Consider the following 20,002-nt stretch of genomic DNA (forward strand, 5'->3'; position numbering starts at 1 on the left):
GCATGTATGTGTTGAGGAGGAGTGCTAACGAGTCTCAGCCAACGAGGAGGTGAAGCTGCTGCGGGGTGACCTTTGACCCTCAGAGACACTCTCTTTCAGACTGGGCTGCCTCTGGCGGGGTCGCGGTGCCCCACGCTTGCCGGAAGGCAGCGGTCGAGGTCAGAGCGAGAAACCCAGAGCCTCCGTCCTTTTTCCAACATCGACACCGACCAATCGAAAGGCTGCAGGAGAATGGAGGAGGAGGAGGAAGGACAAATGAGTCTAATTCCTCTTTCTCCGTGTTGGAGAAACAAAGCTTTTCTCAGTGTGTGCCGAAGTTTTGGGCCTACAAGATGTTTCCATTTATTATCCAATAATATCAGGGAGGCGTCTGATTGGCTCTGAATTCCTTCTGAAGCAGCTGCAGATGAGGAACTAACTTGAGCCACGAGAAGAACAACAAGTCCTGCAGCAGAAGGTTTAGGCCTCATGGAGAAGAAGAAGACATTCAGATGGGTTTTCCAAAATGTTCAAAACAACAATTCTGCCAACTGCAACCAAGTGTCATTTTGAACCCTGTGAGGTCACAAACCCAAGCCCATGTCTTAAAGAAAATGAAACAGGACTCATTTGGAAAGAATTTCATTATTTTTTGAGGTGTGTCAGTTAAAATGTCAATTTTTTGCCCACTGATTCCTAATAATTGGAAGCACAATTTAAATAAATAATAAATTCCATGTTCTGATTGCAAAGGGTTATCACGAGAACATCCCACATGCTGGACCGCGTTCCAGCTCCAATGCTGTCACCTCCTCAAGACAATGTTTGTCATTCCACCAGGAATATTTTAAGCATCTGATTCACTGAGCTTCACTTAAAATATAGCCGTGTCTATTTTTTTAGGCTTGTCGGGCTGCACAGACCAGATGAGGAGGTCAGGAAGCCTGACACAGGACTTACACAGAGAAGCTGTTTTTTTCAAAATAAAAGACTGGGTGCATGGCTAAATCCTTCGATTCAGAGGTGCTTCTTTTGTGATTCAAACTTCTGCGGAGCTCTGGGTTTACTTGCAGGGTTAGCAGCCATCATCGATGTCAAGAGTTTAAAGGGTGCTTACGCCAAATATCAAAAGGACTAGATCGATTTAAGGGACACAAGTGAACAACTTTTCACTGTGGTAACAACATAGTAGTTTTAGTTTAATCTCATTCTTGTGAGCATGTATGAAGAGTTAACCTATCAGCAGCGATGCATACAACAACGCGGCATATTAAAGAGACTGCACGCTGGAATGGAAATACTGGAAACTGAAATTTCAGCAGGTGCAGCCTCAGATTAGCACTTTATAATTGGTTAATATGACCATATGTAACTCCTGCCAGGTTAAATAATAAAAATATAAAAAGACCTATGTACTAAATTCACAGTCAAACATTTGTAATTGACTGGATAATATGCGGCTTGACTTCCTGTCTTCGTCGCTCTGATTTCCTGCTTATGACACGTAAATCAGTCTCAGTGCGTCTCAATTGTTAAAAAGCATCTGGAGGACGGAGGAGATATAATCAAGGAGGCACAAGTGTATCCTCAGAGGGGGAGGTCACCTTTAAGTATATAAATATGCCACAGCACGGCTGGAAAATACAGGAGGACTCTTTAAGCAGCACACGTTTAGTTAAATCACTGTTTTATTTGGGAATATAAAATATCCTATAGGCACATGTAACATTACCTCCAAGCACTACCTGGACTTTTATAATATAAACACTTGGAATTGACCACATCTTGAAGAAAAAGGCATCTTAACCAAAAGGAAACTACTGAATACCCCAACTTACAGTAAATGAGGACTAAGATTTTATTTCTTTGTTATAACGTTTATGTTATCTGTGTTTTGTTTTTCTCATCTGATTTGGATTGAATCTGATTCATTTTGGTTAATTCTAGGATATTGAAGACTCCTCCTATTGGTGGAGTGTTCCTGGTGGAATTTTCCGCTCTCACCTAAATGGAAGTTTCCTACTGGTAGAGCACCAACTGGAAAATAGTCGGTGTGTTCATGGAGTCCGTTTTCTTCCAGGTGTGTGTGTGTGTGTGTGTGTGTCTAAACGAGTCAGAGTTTTAGGTTGAGTATAATGATGCCATGAGCTTAAGGAAATATAATTTCACATAAAAAGAGAGTGCCTTGGAGATTTTTGATTATTTAGCTTATATTTGTCCCTTCCAAAAAGCTGTTGCTCCATCTGAGACATAAAGATTTAGTTGGGCTACTTAGCTGGTTTAAAATGAGGCTCTGAAAGAAGGATGCCTCATTAAGTTAAATACCTGTTGCTTTACTCCTCTGCTCCTCTCTGGTGGACTACAGGAAGGCTAAGATGTGAGGAGATTAACGGAGAATGTACATTTTAAGCAATAAAGGGAGACAGTGCTGCCCTTCCTCCTTGTCAGCTGTTAGTTCTACAGAGGTCTTCCTTTCATTATTTATGCTCCTATTTAGGATTCCTGTTTCTTTTACAATAACGGCTCAATTGTTTTGAAAGGTGATGTCCGTCTCTGCAGTGTCCAAGTCTTTAAAGATAAATACTGTTTTATACATGTTTTTAATCAGGTTCATGTGTTTTTGTGCTTGTGAGCTTTATAAGTGGCCTTTAATGTTGTTTATTATGCTTCTATCAATGATGTTCTTTTGTCTTCTTCATCTTTGCTTTTCTTTTACCCTTTATAAATGCCACCAACCTGCATATTAAACTGAGCCTGCATGACTAAGCGTTCAATTTAATTAACGTGTGTCCTTTTTTAAATAAAATAAACTTGTTAATGCACAGTGTCCCTTTCAGTCTCTGGGAGGTTTCGTGTTTGCCCTCAGCAGTATGCCAGAGTTTCCTCTGAGGGGAATTTACCTGCTGCTAATGTAGTGAAGGTGTTTTTCACAATAAAACTTTATTTTAGAAAACTAAAATAAATGTACATCTTCAGTCCAGGAAACAAGGATTACTCTGATAAGCTGCCCAAAAGGAGAGTTAATACTGTATAATGTGATAATGATTACTGGTTTGTCAGACTGGGAGTAGACATCTCCCAGTTTAATTTTGTGACAGAGCAACAGGATTTTCAGGATTCAGACGCTGATCTCAAACGCCTTCGTTCTCATTTCAGTTTCACTGTAATAAACTTTACTTACATGTGATTTGAAAACAATATTCCCCAAGCACTGGCGTGTTTGGGACGACGTTCATCAAAATGTGTCAATCAGCTCGGGAGGAGATCCTTAAATAAACCCAAATCCTCAGGAGCCCTTTGTCTGTGTTCGAATGATGACCTGGAGCGCCTCCTGCTGGAGGGCTGCGGGGATTACAATGAGACAGAATAAACTAAAAACATCGTCCAAGTTTCTCATCAACATGTCTCTATCTCCTTGACCTTTTTGAGCTCACCTGATTTCCTCAACTTCTTAGACTCAAGAACTGTCTTCTCACTTCTTGCTACTTCACAGGAAACAACAGGTGAAACTTAAAATCTTTATTCAGACCCAAAACAAATCAAAATTTACATTCAACACAAAAAAAAAGAAAAAGGATGAGCGTGCAGACTCCCTTCAAGCTTCGGTACAGTCACAACTGACATGGACAAGAAACACAAACCTCTCAAAGGTTTGTTTCAAAGCTAAAGAACCAGAAAAAGAGCATTAAACAGTCCTGCAGCAGATTTCTTTAAAGGTGCTCGTCTTTTTCTTTGTGCTCCGGTTGAAGAGGCTTCGCCGCTCCTTCTCTCGACAGCCTGTCGGCCTCCTCGTTGCCTCTGTAGCCGGCGTGACCTGGAATGTGCATCTGGAGGAGGACCAGAAGGGCAGACAAGCAAGTATAAAAACATGAAAACAACAACTAATAATCAATCACTTGGACGCTTACTGAGCATTAAACAAATGATTGGATATGGCTGTACTATGCAGCACTAAGACTGTTTAGTACTGCGGCCTGTAATGCAGTCACAGTAAATGATCACTTCAAATTATTGCTGCTAAATCATGGGGTGCTCATCACAGGTTGCATTTAAATCATTAAGACCTGCAAATGACCAGAAGATTTTTCATTACATCCTGATACGTACGACCTTCAAACAGGCAGTTTTTACCATTACCGGTTCATCCATCAGATAAGGCATTAACAATACTGCTGATGCTTTTCTCTGACTGTTACTTTTAAATTGAACCTGTCACACCGTTTCCAGATCAGACTACTTTCTGTTTGGTAGAGCACATCAAAACAATCCACCAGAAGTGAAGAGAACAATGTAATAATGAGCTCATCATTTTAAGTTAAATTTTCCAAGCAGAAAATGCTGAATTTCTCTGGCTTCACCTTCAAAAAAATCTGAATATTCACCTTTTTTGGGCCTAATTTGGATTGAGGGGGTTTAATTCTTCCCTCACGATAATCTGAACCCTTTCGTAATATCTTTCTGGCATTCACGATTTATTTGTGGACCCTTATTTTAACGTATATTTTACATTTTTAAGCATTCGAATAATTGAATCAGAAATTAAGTGACAATCAACCTTGTGTCAGCCTGACTTCGTACAATTAAAATAAAAACACAGATGATCCAGCAGCAAGAGGAATAAAATTACTTTTTTTTTTAACCAAAGAACAGAAAGGTGACGCAGTGGAGGAACCTTTTACACATTTGTGAGACTAGTCTGAATAAAATGTTGTTGTTTATTCAACATTTATGCAAATTAGCACATTTAATTAGTACTAATGAAAGAAACATTAGCATATTTTAGTATCAAATGTGTACTTGTCGAACACTTAGTCTTATTAACAAACCAGGGAGTTTCTATCATTTAACATTTTTATCATTCAGAGCTGATTAAAAGAATAATAATTTACGATATTTTCTGAATTATGAATCTAACATGCAAACAAAATGAAACAGGAACGCTGAACCTGTCTTCAGCCGAATGTTCAGATTTTTCTTTTTTGAAGACGTTTGAAATAGGAAAATTATTTGGATATGTAACACTTCATCTGCTTATCAAAAGCATAAGATTTCAGAAAACAAAAAACAAAACATAATCATCTTAATCCAAGTAATCCACTGAAACTGTCCCTTTGATATATACAGTTTTAGCCTCTGAGGAAAGCTGTTCGGCTGCTTGCTCTGTCTGACTGTACTGAGCCCTGCGTGCCCCCATGTGGCCATTTTTCAGGCCATGGACAGATTTATCACCTCCCCAGCAGGGGGCGGTTGACTGCAAAAAGACTCCTGCGGTAAATGTAAAAACATTGTTTATTTCTGACCTGCATGAATCTAAAGACCCCGTCCGCAAAGAAACACTGATACTTACCCAGACCACCTCCACCTGTCCATTCAGCCTGTCCAGTTTCACAAAGTCGTCTTTGTTGGTAATCTGACCTCCAGATTTCAACCTCCAGCCGTTCAGCTTCCAGTTCTTCACCCAGCTGGTCACACCTGCATGAAGGAAAAAGAAAAGAAAAACCTTTACCCATTCAGTGGGAAATTCAAAAGCTGAAATCTGAGTGGTAATGCAACATGACTGCAGCATGACTCGAGTTTGTGACTCACCGTTTATCGTAAACTTGCTGTCGGTGTATAAAACGAGCTTCTTGATGTTATTCTGTTTGGCCTGTTCCAGCGCTCTGCAGGCCGCCTGGTGCAGCGAGAGCAGAGACGACAGTTAGTTATGCTTTAAAGCTTGTAGAGAAAAATCCAAGCATAAAATAACAAACAGGCATTTACAGGCCTGCATCTTCCTATTCTTTCCAATAAATAGGTACATTTACATATCTGCTCCCTCAGGAAACTTTTCAGAAGGTGAGTCTAAAACCTTCATTCTCGTGGTGCCATTTTTAGTTTTGTTCCAACTATGACCATCAGGTGGCGCTTCTTTGTATCTGCTGTAGCATTTAATAAGCCTCTTTACATGCTGGCCCTCAGTAGTTTAAACTGGTTAAAATTGCCTCAGCCTCTCCTCTCTTTAACCCTAGCACACTAACATGCAGTTTTATAACACTATCACTAATGTCAGGTAGATTTTACCCGACACCCAAAAAAAACAAAAGAAAAAAAAACAAAAAACCATACTTCCCATTAAAATATATTAAAGCACAACAATAAGTGTCAAATTGAAGTGCTCTTCTTTTATTTCTCTCTACACAACATCTCACAAAAGGAAAAAAAAGTGTGTCATGGTGGTCCCTTTAAAAAGATTCTAAAGCAACAGAATGAAAATCACCCCATGTTAGTGTTAAAAATTTAAAAAGTACTGTTTAAGTGCAGCCCTGCAGAGTTAACACTGAGCATTAAACTGGACTTTTAAGACAGAAACTCTCATGCTGACATGTAAATCTTACTTGTATCTCTGCGCGCTGGTTGGTCTGCCTTCCCTGCAGCCTCTCTGCAACATTTCTATAAAGCCAGAGGCAACAAATGTGAGAAACCGATGCATCCATTTATGCAATTAAGACTTTCACTATGGAGGTTTAGACTGAGCAGATTTTAGGAACTGTTTAAAACATGCTTGTTGTAGCACGTGCACATATTCTCACAGCGGGTTGTTGCATCCCCAGTACACCCCGATGCCCCCCCGTGCTCCCCTCTGTCCGTTTCTTGAGCAGCAGCCATCGGTGTAAACGACCACAGCGTCACCTGTACGGAGAAAGCAGAACAGTTCAGACTGGAGTTCAAGTTTTATTGCTTCCATTTTCTACATTTTATATTTAAATATTTCTGTATGTAGTAAATAACATGATTTTGTCCCCATAACATGTTGAATGGAGTTGAGCTCTAATATTAAATCTTGCACATCTCACCCATGTACGTGAATCCGTCCGAGCTCTCTGATGACGAGTTTTGTGATGTCGAGCTTTCTGATGGCTTAACTCGTTTGGGCTGGTGCCCCGCCTCCTCCTCCGAGTGACATCTCTTTTTGCCAAGAGGGATGTACTCGAGCGGCTCCGGGCCTCGTTTAGGAAGCAGAGTGACATCAGACTCCACGCTCTGAGTTACTGAAAGCCACAAACACAAAAAGTTCATCAAGAACAGTGTGCAGCAAGTACCTGATTCTTCACTTAAAATCACCTGTGAGCTTTGTGTGAATCCAGACCTGCATGCTGTATTACCACCTCAAACAGACACAGTGGCTGGGTTAACCCTCTACTGCATAGCGTTGCCCTGAGGCAACAAACCACATTTTCATGCCTCACACAAATAAATGTATATAAAAGAAATACTTGCATGTGCATGAATATGTTAAGAAGCATATTTGATTGTTTGTTCTACTTTTTAATTACAGGACATGGATGTAAAAACCTTTTATGGAAGGAAACCAAGGGGATGTGCACTTTCTGTCCTCAGAAAGTGAGGACAGTGAGCTTTCAGGGAGTGACAGTGAAGTAGAGGAGTGGATCCCTGAATCAGGTTTGAGGGACACTTAGGAGCTCAGGGGTCAGTTGGTAAAGTAACTGTGTTTGTGTGTGTGTGTGCATTACTTACTGTTGTGGGAACACAAATTTGTTTACACTCATATTGTGAGGTCTAGCCTACTTTATGGGGACAATTGCAAGGTAAATCATTCAATTTTAGGGTGAAGGCTTGAGTCGGGGTTAGAGTTGGGTTCAGGCAGCGACTTGTGATGGGTAGGGTCAGGATAAGTCTCCAGGAAATGAATGCAAGTTAATGTAATATCCCCAAAAGTGATGGAAACACAACGTGCGTGCGTGCGTGCGTGCGTGCGTGCGTATATGGGGTTAGGGTCAAATGTTGGATGTATTTTGGTGTTTTATTGTTCTGTGAAATGTTTACATTGTTTTTTTTATTGTTGTTTATTTATTTGTTCATCCTGGTTGTACTAATAAAACGTATTATAGAATAACTTGTCATACCCTTATCGCACAGTGTTGCCTTGAAACAACAAACCAATATCTGTGTTTTTTTTTTTTTTTTTTTTTTTTGGGGGGGGGGGGGGGGGGGGGGGGTGTCAAATTTTATGATTGATATATTATAAGGGACCCTAAAGCTCCCCCAGAAATATTTTTTTCCCCAAAAAATAAAGAGTCATGCAGTAGAGGGTTTTAACATATTCTTGGATTCCAAACTGACGGCCATTTCCAAACCAAGATGCTCCGAGTTCAGCCTCAATCCCAGCTCCAAGTAATTATAGTTTCTCATGTGTATTTGAAGAGTATAAAATTAGAAAATATTCACCTTTCTTCACGTCTGGAACTGCAGAAGGCTCGATCCCTCTGACAAATGCCCAGGCATCTCGCTCTGAGGCAAACTTCTTAAAGGAGGCAGAAGGAAATTTGTCCACTTGGCTCTTACACTCGTCCCTAAATGACAAAAAAATAAAAAGTTAAAAAATCAGGAGAATAAAAACCTTGAGATGTCTTCATTCTCCCCTCCGGACACTTTAATGATACACCTTTTCAACTGCAACTCAATCCATTCAGGCACAGACATGGTCAAGATGACCCACTGACGTTCAAACTGAGCCACTGGAGTGAGGAAGAAAGAGAATTTAAGTGACACTGAACATGGCAGTGATTGTTGGTGGCAGACACACTGGCCTGAATATTTCAGAAACTAGTGATTTCTGAATTTCCAGCATTCAAAATGGTCTGAAATGAGAGAAAATATCTAGGACAGACTCCAATTCGGCCCAGTGGGCAGCTGTGGAGGATGACTTTAACTGTGTTTTAACTTTTGACTGTTTCCTATCATTTACGGTACATTAAACTAATTAAGTAACAGAAAAACAATAACAAAAATGTTCCCTTCTTGTACCAATAGGTCCAAAGTTTATTTTCTCAAAGATTAAATGTGTAGTTAAACTTCTGTGCACTAACAGAAGGTGGAGTTTCACTGGTCTGGTCCTGGCGTGTTGTTTATTTTATTTGTATTTATTTGTAACATAAACAAACCAAAGACATACTACATTTCTAGTTATGTAAGAATAAATCAATGTTAGGCCCTCCTACTCACAAATGAGCCACATTAATGGCGGAAATACATTTAACAGTTTGAAGGCTAACCACCTGAAAAACGGAGAAAACGAAGCCGTGTATGTTATGCTTCCATGCCGAATTAAAGTGTGGGATGTACTGACAGGGAAACAATGATATGATCTTAAACCCGCTGGGTTGTTTTACTGTAGCTCAAGGAGGAAAAAGAAATCTTCGTGCATCTGAACGGAAGCTGGCATCCACTCACTCTCACTGAAAGAACATGCACTTTGAATAGCCAATAACATTGATTTTCTTAAAAACAAATGTGCAGGCATTGAGTTGTGTCCGGTCTCACCATGAAGTGTAGACTCCCGTTTTGTGTCCTTTCCTAACTGCGTAGAAAAACTTCCCTTTCGCCATGTCGTCAGCAGCGCTACAAAAGGTCCTGCATGCAACTCTGAAAAGACCAGTCAGCCTAAACATCACTGTCTGCCAACACACTGCATGGGGACAAAGGTGGCTAGCATCGTGATATTAACTCGGATACATTCAAATATCAATAGATTTGAGTAGTGAAGGCGTGGTTTTACATAAAATCTTGAAATATGGGACCAAATTAGCAGCCAGGTGTACAGATGTCCGGGAAAGCTAAACCCGAAAAAGCCCAAAAAAGTATTCCTTATATATTTAACACCAGTCTAATAAGTCTTGCAGTCATCTTAGTTTCTTCATTGGCCGTATATCCCTATCTGAAAATTTTGCAGTAAACAAAATCGAACAAAAATCAGTCTAAACGCACAGCAATAATCTGCCTGCAGTTTCCCCGATTGTTTTCTACTACACTCACGCGATAGTTCTTATCACTTCAAGCGTTTCTACAATTCTCGCGATAGAAAAAAAGGTCGCTCCCGATTGGATTAATCCAACTCTCGCGATGTTCCGGCCTCTTCCTTGGCCGTCGTTGACAGAGGTTAGTCGTGCCATTTTACTCTGGACTAGCTTTTCTGTTTTAAAATGTACTTTAAATGTATTTAATGGCAAGGTTTACACACAGTAGGGCAAGTGAATCCTGTGATAGCTTAGATTATGTGATTTGCAGTATCGGATGGCTCATCTTAATGTCTAAATAAGACATAGTAAAGGGGCTCTGCTCAATGAGTTCGGCAAGCGAGTAGCGGCTAGCAACAGGCCGTGCATGTGTTCAGTTAGCCGTCACAAAACCGAAGGAAAAAGAGCTTAAGTTAATTTTCAGGGTCGGATGTTCAGCTCTTTTAATTGTGACTCAAGTAGTTAATATGTATGTGCCGTTTTATGTCCATTGGGCTGTTATATCAATCTCCTGTGCTATTGTGGTGTAGCTCGGTTAGCTCAGAGGTGTTACGCCTGGAGGTTAGCGGTGCTCTGGGCTTTCAATAAAGGGTGGATATTAAATATGTTCGGATGCCGGTGGGTCTAACCTAAATGTTTTTATTTCTCCGTGCAGAGACAAAGGCCATGTTCAGTACCAGCGCCAAAATAGTGAAGCCTAATGGCGAGAAGCCAGACGAGTTTGAGTCTGGGATCTCTCAGGTAAGAAGGTCTAACGGCATCACAGATCCATGTATTATTGAAGCTTCAGTCCAGCTGAATGAGTAACTGTGGGGGCCGTTGGGGAGAAAACTGTAAAGGGCATCATGAATAAATATGGTGTAAGAGAACTATATGATTTATTGGTCAGCCATTACATAACTGCACTATCTGTTAATATGAGGCCAATTTTACGTCAGATTACATTTAATAAAGAAGGTACTGATTTTTTGTGTACAGGGGTTCATGTACAGTATCAGAACTCTCTTGTCTCCAAGTGACTATTTAAACAAGAATTGTACTGTTGGAGGAATGTAAGGCTGTGTGTGATTGAGTCTTTAATGTGATTTAATTATGACTGACATTAAAGTCTCAGCTGCTGGTTCTTCTCAATCCTGTAAGGCTGAGTGTTTCATTAGGACAGCCCTGTTTGGTGGTTTTGTCCACTTACTGGTTGGTGGACTGATGGGGTGATGCGGCCTTAAAATTATATCATATTTCTTGAAGTGTCTGGTGAATAAAGTACCAGCAGCACCAGCATTGCAGTGATGATACATTTTAAGTTAAGTAAGCAAAAAAAGTAACCCAGGTCATGTTTTCTCTTTCAAAAAAAAGAAAAGGCAAGTAAAATAATGCACCTCTGAGTGTAGACATAGTTCTGTTCCACACCGTCGGACAGAAAGCTGTACCCCTGGCTTAATTGATTAGTTTAACAATAACTGAAGTGATGTTTTAACCCTGCTCACCAGGCGGCTGTGGTATTTCTCATCTAGTGTTCCCTAAAGCTTACCTGGTTGCTCTCATGGCGATCAGTCATCTGTCTCAGATTCTAACTCTGCTGTCTTGGACAGCAGCTGGTGATGGAAGTCTTTCTCCTTGCTGTGGAGAGATCCTGTAACTTGGAAGGTGATGTAATCCTGAACCTTCAGCAGCTGAAGCTCACTTGAGGCTCAAGAGCATAACCATCACCAGTTGGAGTCCAAAATGGTGGAGTTGTTAGTCTGTCTTCAGGATGAAGAACCTACTGGTGCAGCAGCTGATTTGTGTATTTTAAAAAGGGATGGTTTTGTTTCTTTTAATGACCACATGGAAAATCTGCCATCAGTGGGATTGGGCTCTCCTTTAGAGAGAAGCAGAAATATGAAGCTAATAGAAAACGTTTGAGCTAGTCAGGATGAGTGATGTGGTTGTGCTTGCTGTACTCATTTGACTGGTCTTTCCACAGGCTCTGCTCGAGCTGGAGATGAACTCTGACCTGAAGGCTCAGCTGAGAGAACTGAACATCACTGCAGCAAAGGTGAGAGTTCACATGAATCTGTGTGCATGAGCTTCGTGTCATTGAATTATTTACATAACTGATACATAGATTTTGTTTTAACAAGCCTGCTGCTGTGTTTGCTGCTTTTCACTGACTCAAAATCAAGCTTTAATTTATCTTTATGCTAAGTTTTAAATGTAATCCGACGTGGACATCCAGAGAGTTGCTCTCCTGGCTCTGTCCTGGTGGCGTATGGGAGCGTAGCTCTGAGCTGAGACGTACAGTCCCGTTCCACAACGTTGGAGAGAAAGCTCTGTCCCCGGCTGCTGGCCGGTGAGGACGAGCGTCCTGCATATTCCTACATCTTCCCAGAGTCCTTTGGGGCCATTACTGGGGAGCTAAACCATGCAGTGCACACTTTTTGATACGTACTGGTGTTATAAGTCGTCGTGTTTTACTAAAATTCTTTCGTACTAACCTAGAGCTCAATGCATGTTCCTCCGAGTTTTAACAGCCACAGATTTAGGAAACATTAAGACAATTTCCTTCAAGGATCCAAAGCTGGGATTTGGGCACCTCGTGGAGAGCTCCTGCCCAGGTGGCGTCACATCACACTTCAGAGCCCCTGTGCTCTTAAATGACTGCTGCTTTATTCTTTTCAGGAAATCGAGGTTGGTGGAAACAGGAAAGCCATCATCATCTTCGTTCCTGTCCCTCAGCTGAAGTCCTTCCAGAAGATTCAGGTGCGCCTGGTGAGGGAGCTGGAGAAGAAGTTCAGTGGAAAGCACGTGGTCTTCATTGCACAGGTGAGGATACCATCGCTGTGACTGTCAGTTTGATGACTTACTTGATATCCAGAAATATTACGTTTTGCTTTCAAGCTGGATGCCTGGAAAACATTACTTAAAATGCATAACCCTGTTAAGAACAGGCGTGAGCTCAGGTATGTGTCCGTGTGTTGCGGTGATTCTTTTATCCGACATGGACATCCAGAGAGTTGCTCTCCTGGCTCTGTCCTGGTGGCGTATGGGAGCGTAGCTCTGAGCTGAGACGTACAGTCCCGTTCCACAATGTCGGACAGAAAGCTCTGTCCCCGGCTGCCGGCCGGTGAGGACGAGCGTCCTGCATATTCCTACATCTTCCCAGAGTCCTTTGGGGCCATTACTGGGGAGCTAAACCATGCAGTGCACATCTTTTCAAATCAGGGTTCAACTTATAGGCTGATAATGAAATAAAACCTCTTTATGTAAGCAAGAATATCAGCCTGAACCTGATTGTTACCTTCATGCTGCTCTGTAGTTGCTTTTGTTTGCCCAATTCCTCGTTGGAGATTAATTGAACAATTTCTGACTTTCAGAGGAGAATTCTGCCCAAACCCACCAGGAAAAGCCGCACGAAGAATAAGCAGAAGCGTCCCAGGAGGTGAGTGCAGAGAGTTGGCTTTAAAATCTGATCTCACAGATTTCTGCGGCTGACTCGCAAGAGTGGGTCAATGTGTTAAAGTGGATCTGGAGTCTTTAATGTTAGACACTTTCCAGCTCTGACATTGATTCAAGTGAAAGAATGGAGGGAAGATGGTGCAGTGATGAGCATTTCCACTAATACTCTTGAACCTTTTTTTTTTTGGCGCTCATACAAAAACACTATAATGAACTTTAGCTGGCAACATTTACACTGTGCTTAGTTTACTTTCATTTTTCTGAACTTCAGTGTTCTCTCGGTTTGTAAAGTGTTCGATCTTCTGTCACCTTCTCAGACCCCTTTTATCAGTCCAGCGTCGGGTAGCCTGGTGGTGGTTACATGCGATCTACCACCACCTTGTGGAGGTACTGTTGCAATGCATGCTACCAGATGCATGTGATGAAAATTAATAGTTCTTGTGATATTCATTTTCATCACATGACGTTAATGCATCTGCAGTGCTCTCTTTAAGCTTTAGAAATTGCTTTGTGTATAAATGATTTTTAAAAATGTATGTTAATACTGTGTTGAAGCATCTTTTTTGAGGTAACACCCTTAAGATTTATTTCTGTCCTTCAAAATAAAAGAGATTGTGAGGATAACTGTAAACTTAAATCTACAAATGTGTTTCTAAAAAAAAAAAACGGGAGAAAGGTTTATTAACTGGACAGAATGATGCTATAAACCCGTTTGTAAATCTAATCCGACGTGGACATCCAGAGAGTTGCTCTCCTGGCTCTGTCCTGGTGGCGTATGGGAGCGTAGCTCTGAGCTGAGACGTACAGTCCCGTTCCACAACGTTGGAGAGAAAGCTCTGTCCCCGGCTGCTGGCTGGTGAGGACGAGCGTCCTGCATATTCCTACATCTTCCCAGAGTCCTTTGGGGCCATTACTGGGGAGCTAAACCATGCAGTGCACAGACTGATCATTAATAGAAACCAAAGAAGGTGTGACTGAATGTTTTTATTTTCTGTGAAGAGAGTCCCGGTTTGTGCTGAAAGTTGGATGTTTGAAAGGGCGCTGCAGGTGCTTTGGAAGGAAAACTTTACTGATGTGATTATTGGTCCCCGGTTTATCTGGGCTAAATCTTTCAACCGTTTGGTAAAACACAGTAATCTGAAGTTCAGCTCGGACCAGGCTGACTAAAACTCTCAGTAAGATTTATTTAGAGGAAGTGAAACTCATTAGGGTACTATAGCGGTGCCCGTTGCTTCTCTAAGTCATAGTCTGCCACCCCTCCAGTCTGCTTGAGGTGGCGGCTGTCTAGGCTGGCATCCTGTTGATCGGCCTGTGGTTGTCATGCAGGTCTGCAGCCGCACACATCGTGCAGGGACCCATGGCTGCCCTTGGGAGACAAGCTTTGTAATCAACACCAAGCCTCAGGTGTTGACCTTCAGGGCCTCACTCCCAAGATTATTGCTGTAACATAAAACTGTTATCGGGAAAAATGTTTTACTTTAATGAAATAAAATAAAAACCGGACTTGAGGAGGAAGAAATGTCTTGTGTTAGTATTGCTCGAAGTTATTAACACGAGCAGGATGTCAGCATGATTAAGTGTTTCTGCCCACGATAAATACCCCACCAGGGTAGAGAAGTAATAAAAGCTCAAGTAGAACCTAAAGCTTTCAACCAATAAGAACCAAACTGAACTGAAGCACGGAAACTCGCTGTGGACACACACTGAAACTAAACGGAGTTGGAAATGAAGCATTAATGATCTTTTTTCTTTCCCCCAATTCTACAGCCGCACTCTGACCGCGGTCCATGACGCCATCTTGGAGGACCTGGTGTTCCCCAGTGAGATCGTGGGTAAGAGGATCAGAGTGAAACTGGACAGCAGCAGGCTCATCAAGGTCCACCTGGACAAGGCTCAGCAGAACAACGTCGAACACAAAGTGAGTTTTAAAGCAGCAGAGGCGTCTGCATGTTCAGGAAACACGAATAACGATGCTTTCAAGTGTCAGTCTTTAACGTATTAATCGGTGGAAGGATTGTTTGGTGTGGAAAAAGTCACGTTGTCACACCAAACACCTCCCAAAAACGGGATTTATTACAAGGATAAGACGGAGCACGTGTCCATCGGTTAAATTTCTGGAGATGTTTTAAGTCTGAAACCTTTTTGTTCCGACGTGGACATCCAGAGAGTTGCTCTCCTGGCTCTGTCCTGGTGGCGTATGGGAGCGTAGCTCTGAGCTGAGACGTACAGTCCCGTTCCACAACGTTGGAGAGAAAGCTCTGTCCCCGGCTGCTGGCTGGTGAGGACGAGCGTCCTGCATATTCCTACATCTTCCCAGAGTCCTTTGGGGCCATTACTGGGGAGCTAAACCATGCAGTGCACAGACTGATCATAAACAGAAATTGAATTTATGGCTTAACTTGTCCTTTGAGTTTTATGCACAGATCAAAGTCCAATCCAAAATCCAAGGGTTGTATTAAGTACAACATACTGGCATAAAAAATAGACCTGTTTAAATCCTTCAGCTGCAGACAGGAGTTTGTCCTGCAGCCTTAGTAGTAGTTGTTGTTGTTGTTGTTGTTTTTTTTATATCATGTAAAGAAAAAGTGGTGATGGTAAATAAGAGGCGGGTTAAGTTAAACTAACGTTGATTTTGTTCTTTCCTGATTCAGGTGGAGACCTTCTCTGGTGTCTACAAGAAGCTCACAGGCAAAGACGTCGTGTTTGAATTCCCAGAATTCCAGCTGTAAATGCAGATGACAAAATAAAATTTGTTTACTGTCACTACTGTTGCAGGTTGTGGTCTTTGATTTCCTTCTCAGAAGGCACGTTGGAGACCAGCGGAGCACTATTAAGCTTTTCAAACGATATATGTCAATTATTAATAACCTGTCAGTATGTGGGAGCAAAATCTTCAGCCCTGTTGAAAATCCATGCAAGCAGGATTTTATTTTGATTGGCACACTATTCGCAAAAGCTCAGATCATACCATTACTGGAAAGAAGGGTGGGTGGCTGACCGAAGACAGTGAATGTAGTGATACAGGCCAGGTACGGAGCCCAGATTTAAATACTAGCCTGTCCGGGAGGGGGAACGGGCGAAAACATAAAATCTGCATCATCTGGCTGCATTTCAGTAATACTGGAGACTGCAAAGAGTTTAAGAATAATGACACCCGTTTTTATGTTGATCCATTTTTCATTGTGGAGGACAGGAGATTTCAAACTTGTCCAGGTCTTACACTTTGAGTTCTCCCAAGTAGTCGTAAATGACTAAAACTAAAGCTTTTTATGAAAACTAAATACAAATAGCTTCTTTGAATTACATTTACAGTTTAGTTTGTATATAGTTTTATATTCAAAAAACTGTATTTGAATGGCAGACATGTCTGCATGTTTACAGAGCCTTTGTTCGATGTCTAAATGAGTCGTACAGGCCTGAATGTGCACTTGAAGCCATTTACAATGAACCTATTTGATCTGCTGCTCACCACAAGGGGTTTTGGAGTTTAGTATTTTCAGTTTTACAGCTTTTCCTACAGATTAAAACCTCCCTCCGTTCATACTGCAAAGTAATTAAATGACAGAATTTTTTTTTGTATCACTAAATTTAAACAAAAAGCAAAACGTGTGGACAATGAGCTTTCAGAACTTTTTCTGTAATTTTCTGCATTTATTTTGTGTAATTATAGTCCAAAGATTTCATGCTGACAGATTCTTCTTTGTCACAGCAGCTTTCCCCCCCCCCTCTTTGTTGTCCCATTTGGATCTTTAGCCATCAGAATTGTTGTCTTAAGGCCAAGAAAGATGCCAAGTGGATTTATTTTACCAAGTGGATCATCATGGCCTTGCCATATTGGTCCATTTGATTGACCTTTATTATAATTATGTATTTATTTTATTTTCGGTTGCTACAAACCGGACAGACATGACTGGGGGATAGGACAGGGAGAAAGAATGAAAGAAAGAGAGGGAGAGAAAGAAAACCAAAGGGGAGAAGAGATGGTGAGAAAGGGGGGAAGAAAGAAAGAAAAACAATAAAACACCTGGATCACCTGTATGGAGAAAAAAAAAGCAGAAGAGAAAAACAAAAAAGAGCAACATAATAAATACAGCACCATCACAATAAACTAGCTAGCAGTAGATAACAGTAGATACTGAATATTAAACGATATTGTGCAGCACGCACGATAGACAGCGCACAATGTGCTTTGAGGCAGCAGCCAAGAAAGGTGTAGTCCGCGTCTGTGAACACCCGTGTGTACACCTGTGTGCATACCTGTGTGGATCAGCATGCTTGTATTCCAAAGGTTTCTCCATGTAACGATCTGCTAGGGAGTGTGGGGAGCCATAGCCCCGTCCCCCAGGGCACGAAGCAGGTATGGAGGAGATCCAGGCCCCAGACATCCAGAGGCCCCAGAGTACGAGAACCCGAGGAGGACCACTAAAGGGGGGGAACCGTGCCACCCTCCTGGGAAGAGCTGAGGAGAGCCCCAAACGAGAGGTCACCCAGCAGCTATGGAGCAGAAGCCAGAGGGGGTTGCAGTGGCGTGCCTGCCGGCAGCCAGCTGTGCCAGAGAGGACCGAGCTTCAGGCCCAGAGGCCTGAGGGCACCCCATCCCCCGGAAGGGGCCCAGCCGGGCCACAGGTGCCAGGCCCCGCCAATCGGCCACCAGGAGTGAGCCGGTACATACATGAGCGCCCAGCCCAGGTCGACAAGAACCACCAAAACACCAACGTCTGAGGGCATCAGCCACCGGCAGGGAGTGTGGGGAGATAGGCCTCCGTACTTTGGAGGGCCTGAGATGTACCCAGAGAGGTTGAGTCTAAGACCCAACCTGACATATAGACACAGATGAACAGGCACACGCGGACACAAACGTGCATTCCCACCCCCATATACACAACCAAATACTCGGCACTCACCCAACGTGTAGACAGACACAAATAGACACTGCACAGACAGTCACACTCCCCAAAAATACTCTATATCCCAGGTCCAGGTACCCCCGCCCCAGAGCGGCAAGCCGCACCTAGACCTAGGAGATGTTACCCTTCCCTCTGGGGTGGAGGCAAGCGGGCCACCTCCTTACCTGCAGTAGCAGGGAGGCCCTGCATCACAGACCCCAATCTGACGGCCAGCACCTCCTCCCAGCCCCCCAGCCCTGACGGCTAACAGAACCGGGGTGAGTGAAGACCCCAAACCTCCCTCCGCCCGCTCATATGTAGTGTTGCTGTGTGCTGTTCTAAAGTGCATTTAAAACACAGGAGAGCATGGTTCCTGCTTCCTATCAGAGAGCAGCACGGCTCCTCCCGAAAACCCTCAGTGTCTATGTGCATTTAAAACTGAGGGTAGGGCACCAGCGCCAGAGGTGGGTTGTCAGCAGCAGCTTTTTTTCTGCTATCAAGAAATGCCACCTTACTGTTTAAAAGGAAAACCTTTTTTTCTTCTTCTTTTTTTTTAATGAAAAGAACTTATACACATCATACACACACTTTATAAATACTGATGTTGCCCCTGCGTGCATTTTACCTGTGGCCCTCAATCATAAACAGGATTCCAACATTGGTTGTTTTTAATCTGATGACATCTAGAGGCCAAATCCAGGAGTTTTAATAACGCGTGTTTTTGGAGCCTCAACCTCCTAACACTAGTTTGTTGAAATCGCTTTTTCAAACTTGAAATCTGAATGTGGAGAAATGTCAGTACTGGGTTCCTACAGTGTGCCGTAAAACAATGACTCAACAAAATGAGAAACTTCAAACATTTTACTGCAAATGTACAATAAATACAGCAAAAAGCAAAAATATTAACAGACTTTAAAACCTGTCTTTCACCAGTGCAGCACCAGTTTAGACCCAGTTCTACTTTCGGTGCCTTTTGGGAACCCGTTCCTACATTTCCACCAGTTTGATAGTAGAATATTTTCACAGCATTTCTAGAGTTTCTAGATGTATTGCAGTCAGAAGACTGAATACAACATGTTCTTATTGTGTTATTTCATTCCGCTCAGAGACAAACAAAACACACCTATGATAAAGTATCTTATACCTGAATGTAAAAACAAACGCAAACTGAATTATTGTAAATGTTAAATCAAGGCATCAGCTTGATGATGAGCAGATTCAAACTGAGCATTCGACCGCAGCCCCAGCTTTAATGGGATTTTTGTGTTGGATGATAAAAATGTGAGACATCCCCAAGACGACACTGCAGTGAACGAGTTCAGAGGTAGAAAACAAGCTGCCGTAAAATCATTGCTTCAGACTTGTTCACACAACAAAAGTATCAACAAATATATACAGATCCCGCCTCTTCTTTCACTGAAAATTCATTTAAATCTTTGCAAACATCAATATTTGCTTTTACTTTGAGTAAACTTTAACACTGCTCATAACTGGAAGGGACACCTGGCATGAACTCGGCTCCTGAATCCAGATTAGTTGTAATATTTTATTTACAACAATAAGTTAAGGCATAGAAGGTTCGACTCCTGGCTGCTCCGGTCTGCATGTCAAGGAGGCCTTGGGCAAGATCCTGAACGCCGAGTTGCTCCCGCATCCATCAGTGTTAATGTTAGATAGAAAGCACTTAGACATAGAAAAAGGTGGATGTGGATATGTGTGAACGTGTTGAATAAAGCGCTTTGAGTGCTCAGGAAGAGTAGATAAAAAAGCATTGAATAAGAACCAGCCCATATACCGAGTTAATGTCTACCAGATTTTTTAAATTTAAACATGAAAAGTATTTGTCGGGCGGTGGAAGGAATACTTCGAAGACCTCCTTGATCCCACTGACACGTCTTCCGAGGAGGA

The 20,002-nt window shown here is 42.1% G+C and overlaps 2 protein-coding genes and 4 non-coding genes across 9 annotated transcripts; 5 read left to right on the top strand and 1 right to left on the bottom strand.

The window, feature by feature from the left end:
• Positions 1-3,483: 3,483 nt before the first annotated feature.
• rnaseh1 (ribonuclease H1) lies at positions 3,484-9,798 on the bottom strand. Of its 4 annotated transcripts, none has more exons than XM_040016995.1 (9): positions 9,745-9,798; positions 9,301-9,402; positions 8,206-8,330; positions 6,813-7,007; positions 6,549-6,648; positions 6,354-6,408; positions 5,566-5,650; positions 5,327-5,451; positions 3,484-3,806 (listed from the first exon to the last, which is right to left on the bottom strand). In XM_040016995.1, exons 2-9 carry the CDS (start codon positions 9,363-9,365, stop codon positions 3,690-3,692), a joined length of 867 nt encoding a protein of 288 aa, XP_039872929.1. In that variant the 5' UTR covers positions 9,366-9,402; positions 9,745-9,798; the 3' UTR covers positions 3,484-3,689. The 4 variants fall into 4 exon arrangements, with proteins under 4 accessions (XP_039872929.1, XP_039872928.1, XP_039872927.1 ...); XM_040016994.1 differs by having other exon boundaries at positions 9,536-9,798; XM_040016993.1 differs by having other exon boundaries at positions 9,301-9,797.
• A 79-nt stretch (positions 9,799-9,877) lies between these two features.
• rps7 (ribosomal protein S7) lies at positions 9,878-15,971 on the top strand. The gene is made up of 7 exons (XM_040016997.1): positions 9,878-9,915; positions 10,429-10,514; positions 11,737-11,808; positions 12,432-12,575; positions 13,127-13,191; positions 14,976-15,126; positions 15,860-15,971. Exons 2-7 carry the CDS (start codon positions 10,440-10,442, stop codon positions 15,935-15,937), a joined length of 585 nt encoding a protein of 194 aa, XP_039872931.1. The 5' UTR covers positions 9,878-9,915; positions 10,429-10,439; the 3' UTR covers positions 15,938-15,971.
• Positions 11,972-12,189, top strand: LOC120725589. Its single transcript, XR_005694155.1, has one exon. It is a non-coding gene; the product is annotated as a small nucleolar RNA SNORA73 family (small nucleolar RNA).
• LOC120725591 lies at positions 12,746-12,963 on the top strand. Its single transcript, XR_005694156.1, has one exon. It is a non-coding gene; the product is annotated as a small nucleolar RNA SNORA73 family (small nucleolar RNA).
• Positions 13,934-14,151, top strand: LOC120725583. The gene has a single exon (XR_005694149.1). It is a non-coding gene; the product is annotated as a small nucleolar RNA SNORA73 family (small nucleolar RNA).
• On the top strand, positions 15,356-15,573 carry LOC120725588. Its single transcript, XR_005694154.1, has one exon. It is a non-coding gene; the product is annotated as a small nucleolar RNA SNORA73 family (small nucleolar RNA).
• Positions 15,972-20,002: the final 4,031 nt, after the last annotated feature.

Source organism: Simochromis diagramma, unplaced genomic scaffold, assembly GCF_900408965.1.
Source record: "Simochromis diagramma unplaced genomic scaffold, fSimDia1.1 OVJJ01000802.1, whole genome shotgun sequence".
In the NCBI taxonomy this organism is placed as follows: Eukaryota; Metazoa; Chordata; class Actinopteri; order Cichliformes; family Cichlidae; genus Simochromis; species Simochromis diagramma.

What these genes read in the sequence shown, in the direction of transcription:
- rps7 (XM_040016997.1), top strand. Translation starts at nt 10,440, where the DNA reads ATGTTCAGTACCAGCGCCAAAATAGTGAAGCCTAATGGCGAGAAGCCA. An exon ending in TTGAGTCTGGGATCTCTCAG is followed by an intron (nt 10,515 to 11,736) that starts GTAAGAAGGTCT and finishes GTCTTTCCACAG; the next exon opens with GCTCTGCTCGAGCTGGAGAT. An exon ending in AGAACAACGTCGAACACAAA is followed by an intron (nt 15,127 to 15,859) that starts GTGAGTTTTAAA and finishes TTCCTGATTCAG; the next exon opens with GTGGAGACCTTCTCTGGTGT.
- rnaseh1 (XM_040016993.1), bottom strand. Translation starts at nt 9,428, where the DNA reads ATGTTTAGGCTGACTGGTCTTTTCAGAGTTGCATGCAGGACCTTTTGT. An exon ending in ACGGGAGTCTACACTTCATG is followed by an intron (nt 8,331 to 9,300) that starts GTGAGACCGGAC and finishes TTTGTCATTTAG; the next exon opens with GGACGAGTGTAAGAGCCAAG. An exon ending in CAGCAAGTTTACGATAAACG is followed by an intron (nt 5,452 to 5,565) that starts GTGAGTCACAAA and finishes TCCTTCATGCAG; the next exon opens with GTGTGACCAGCTGGGTGAAG.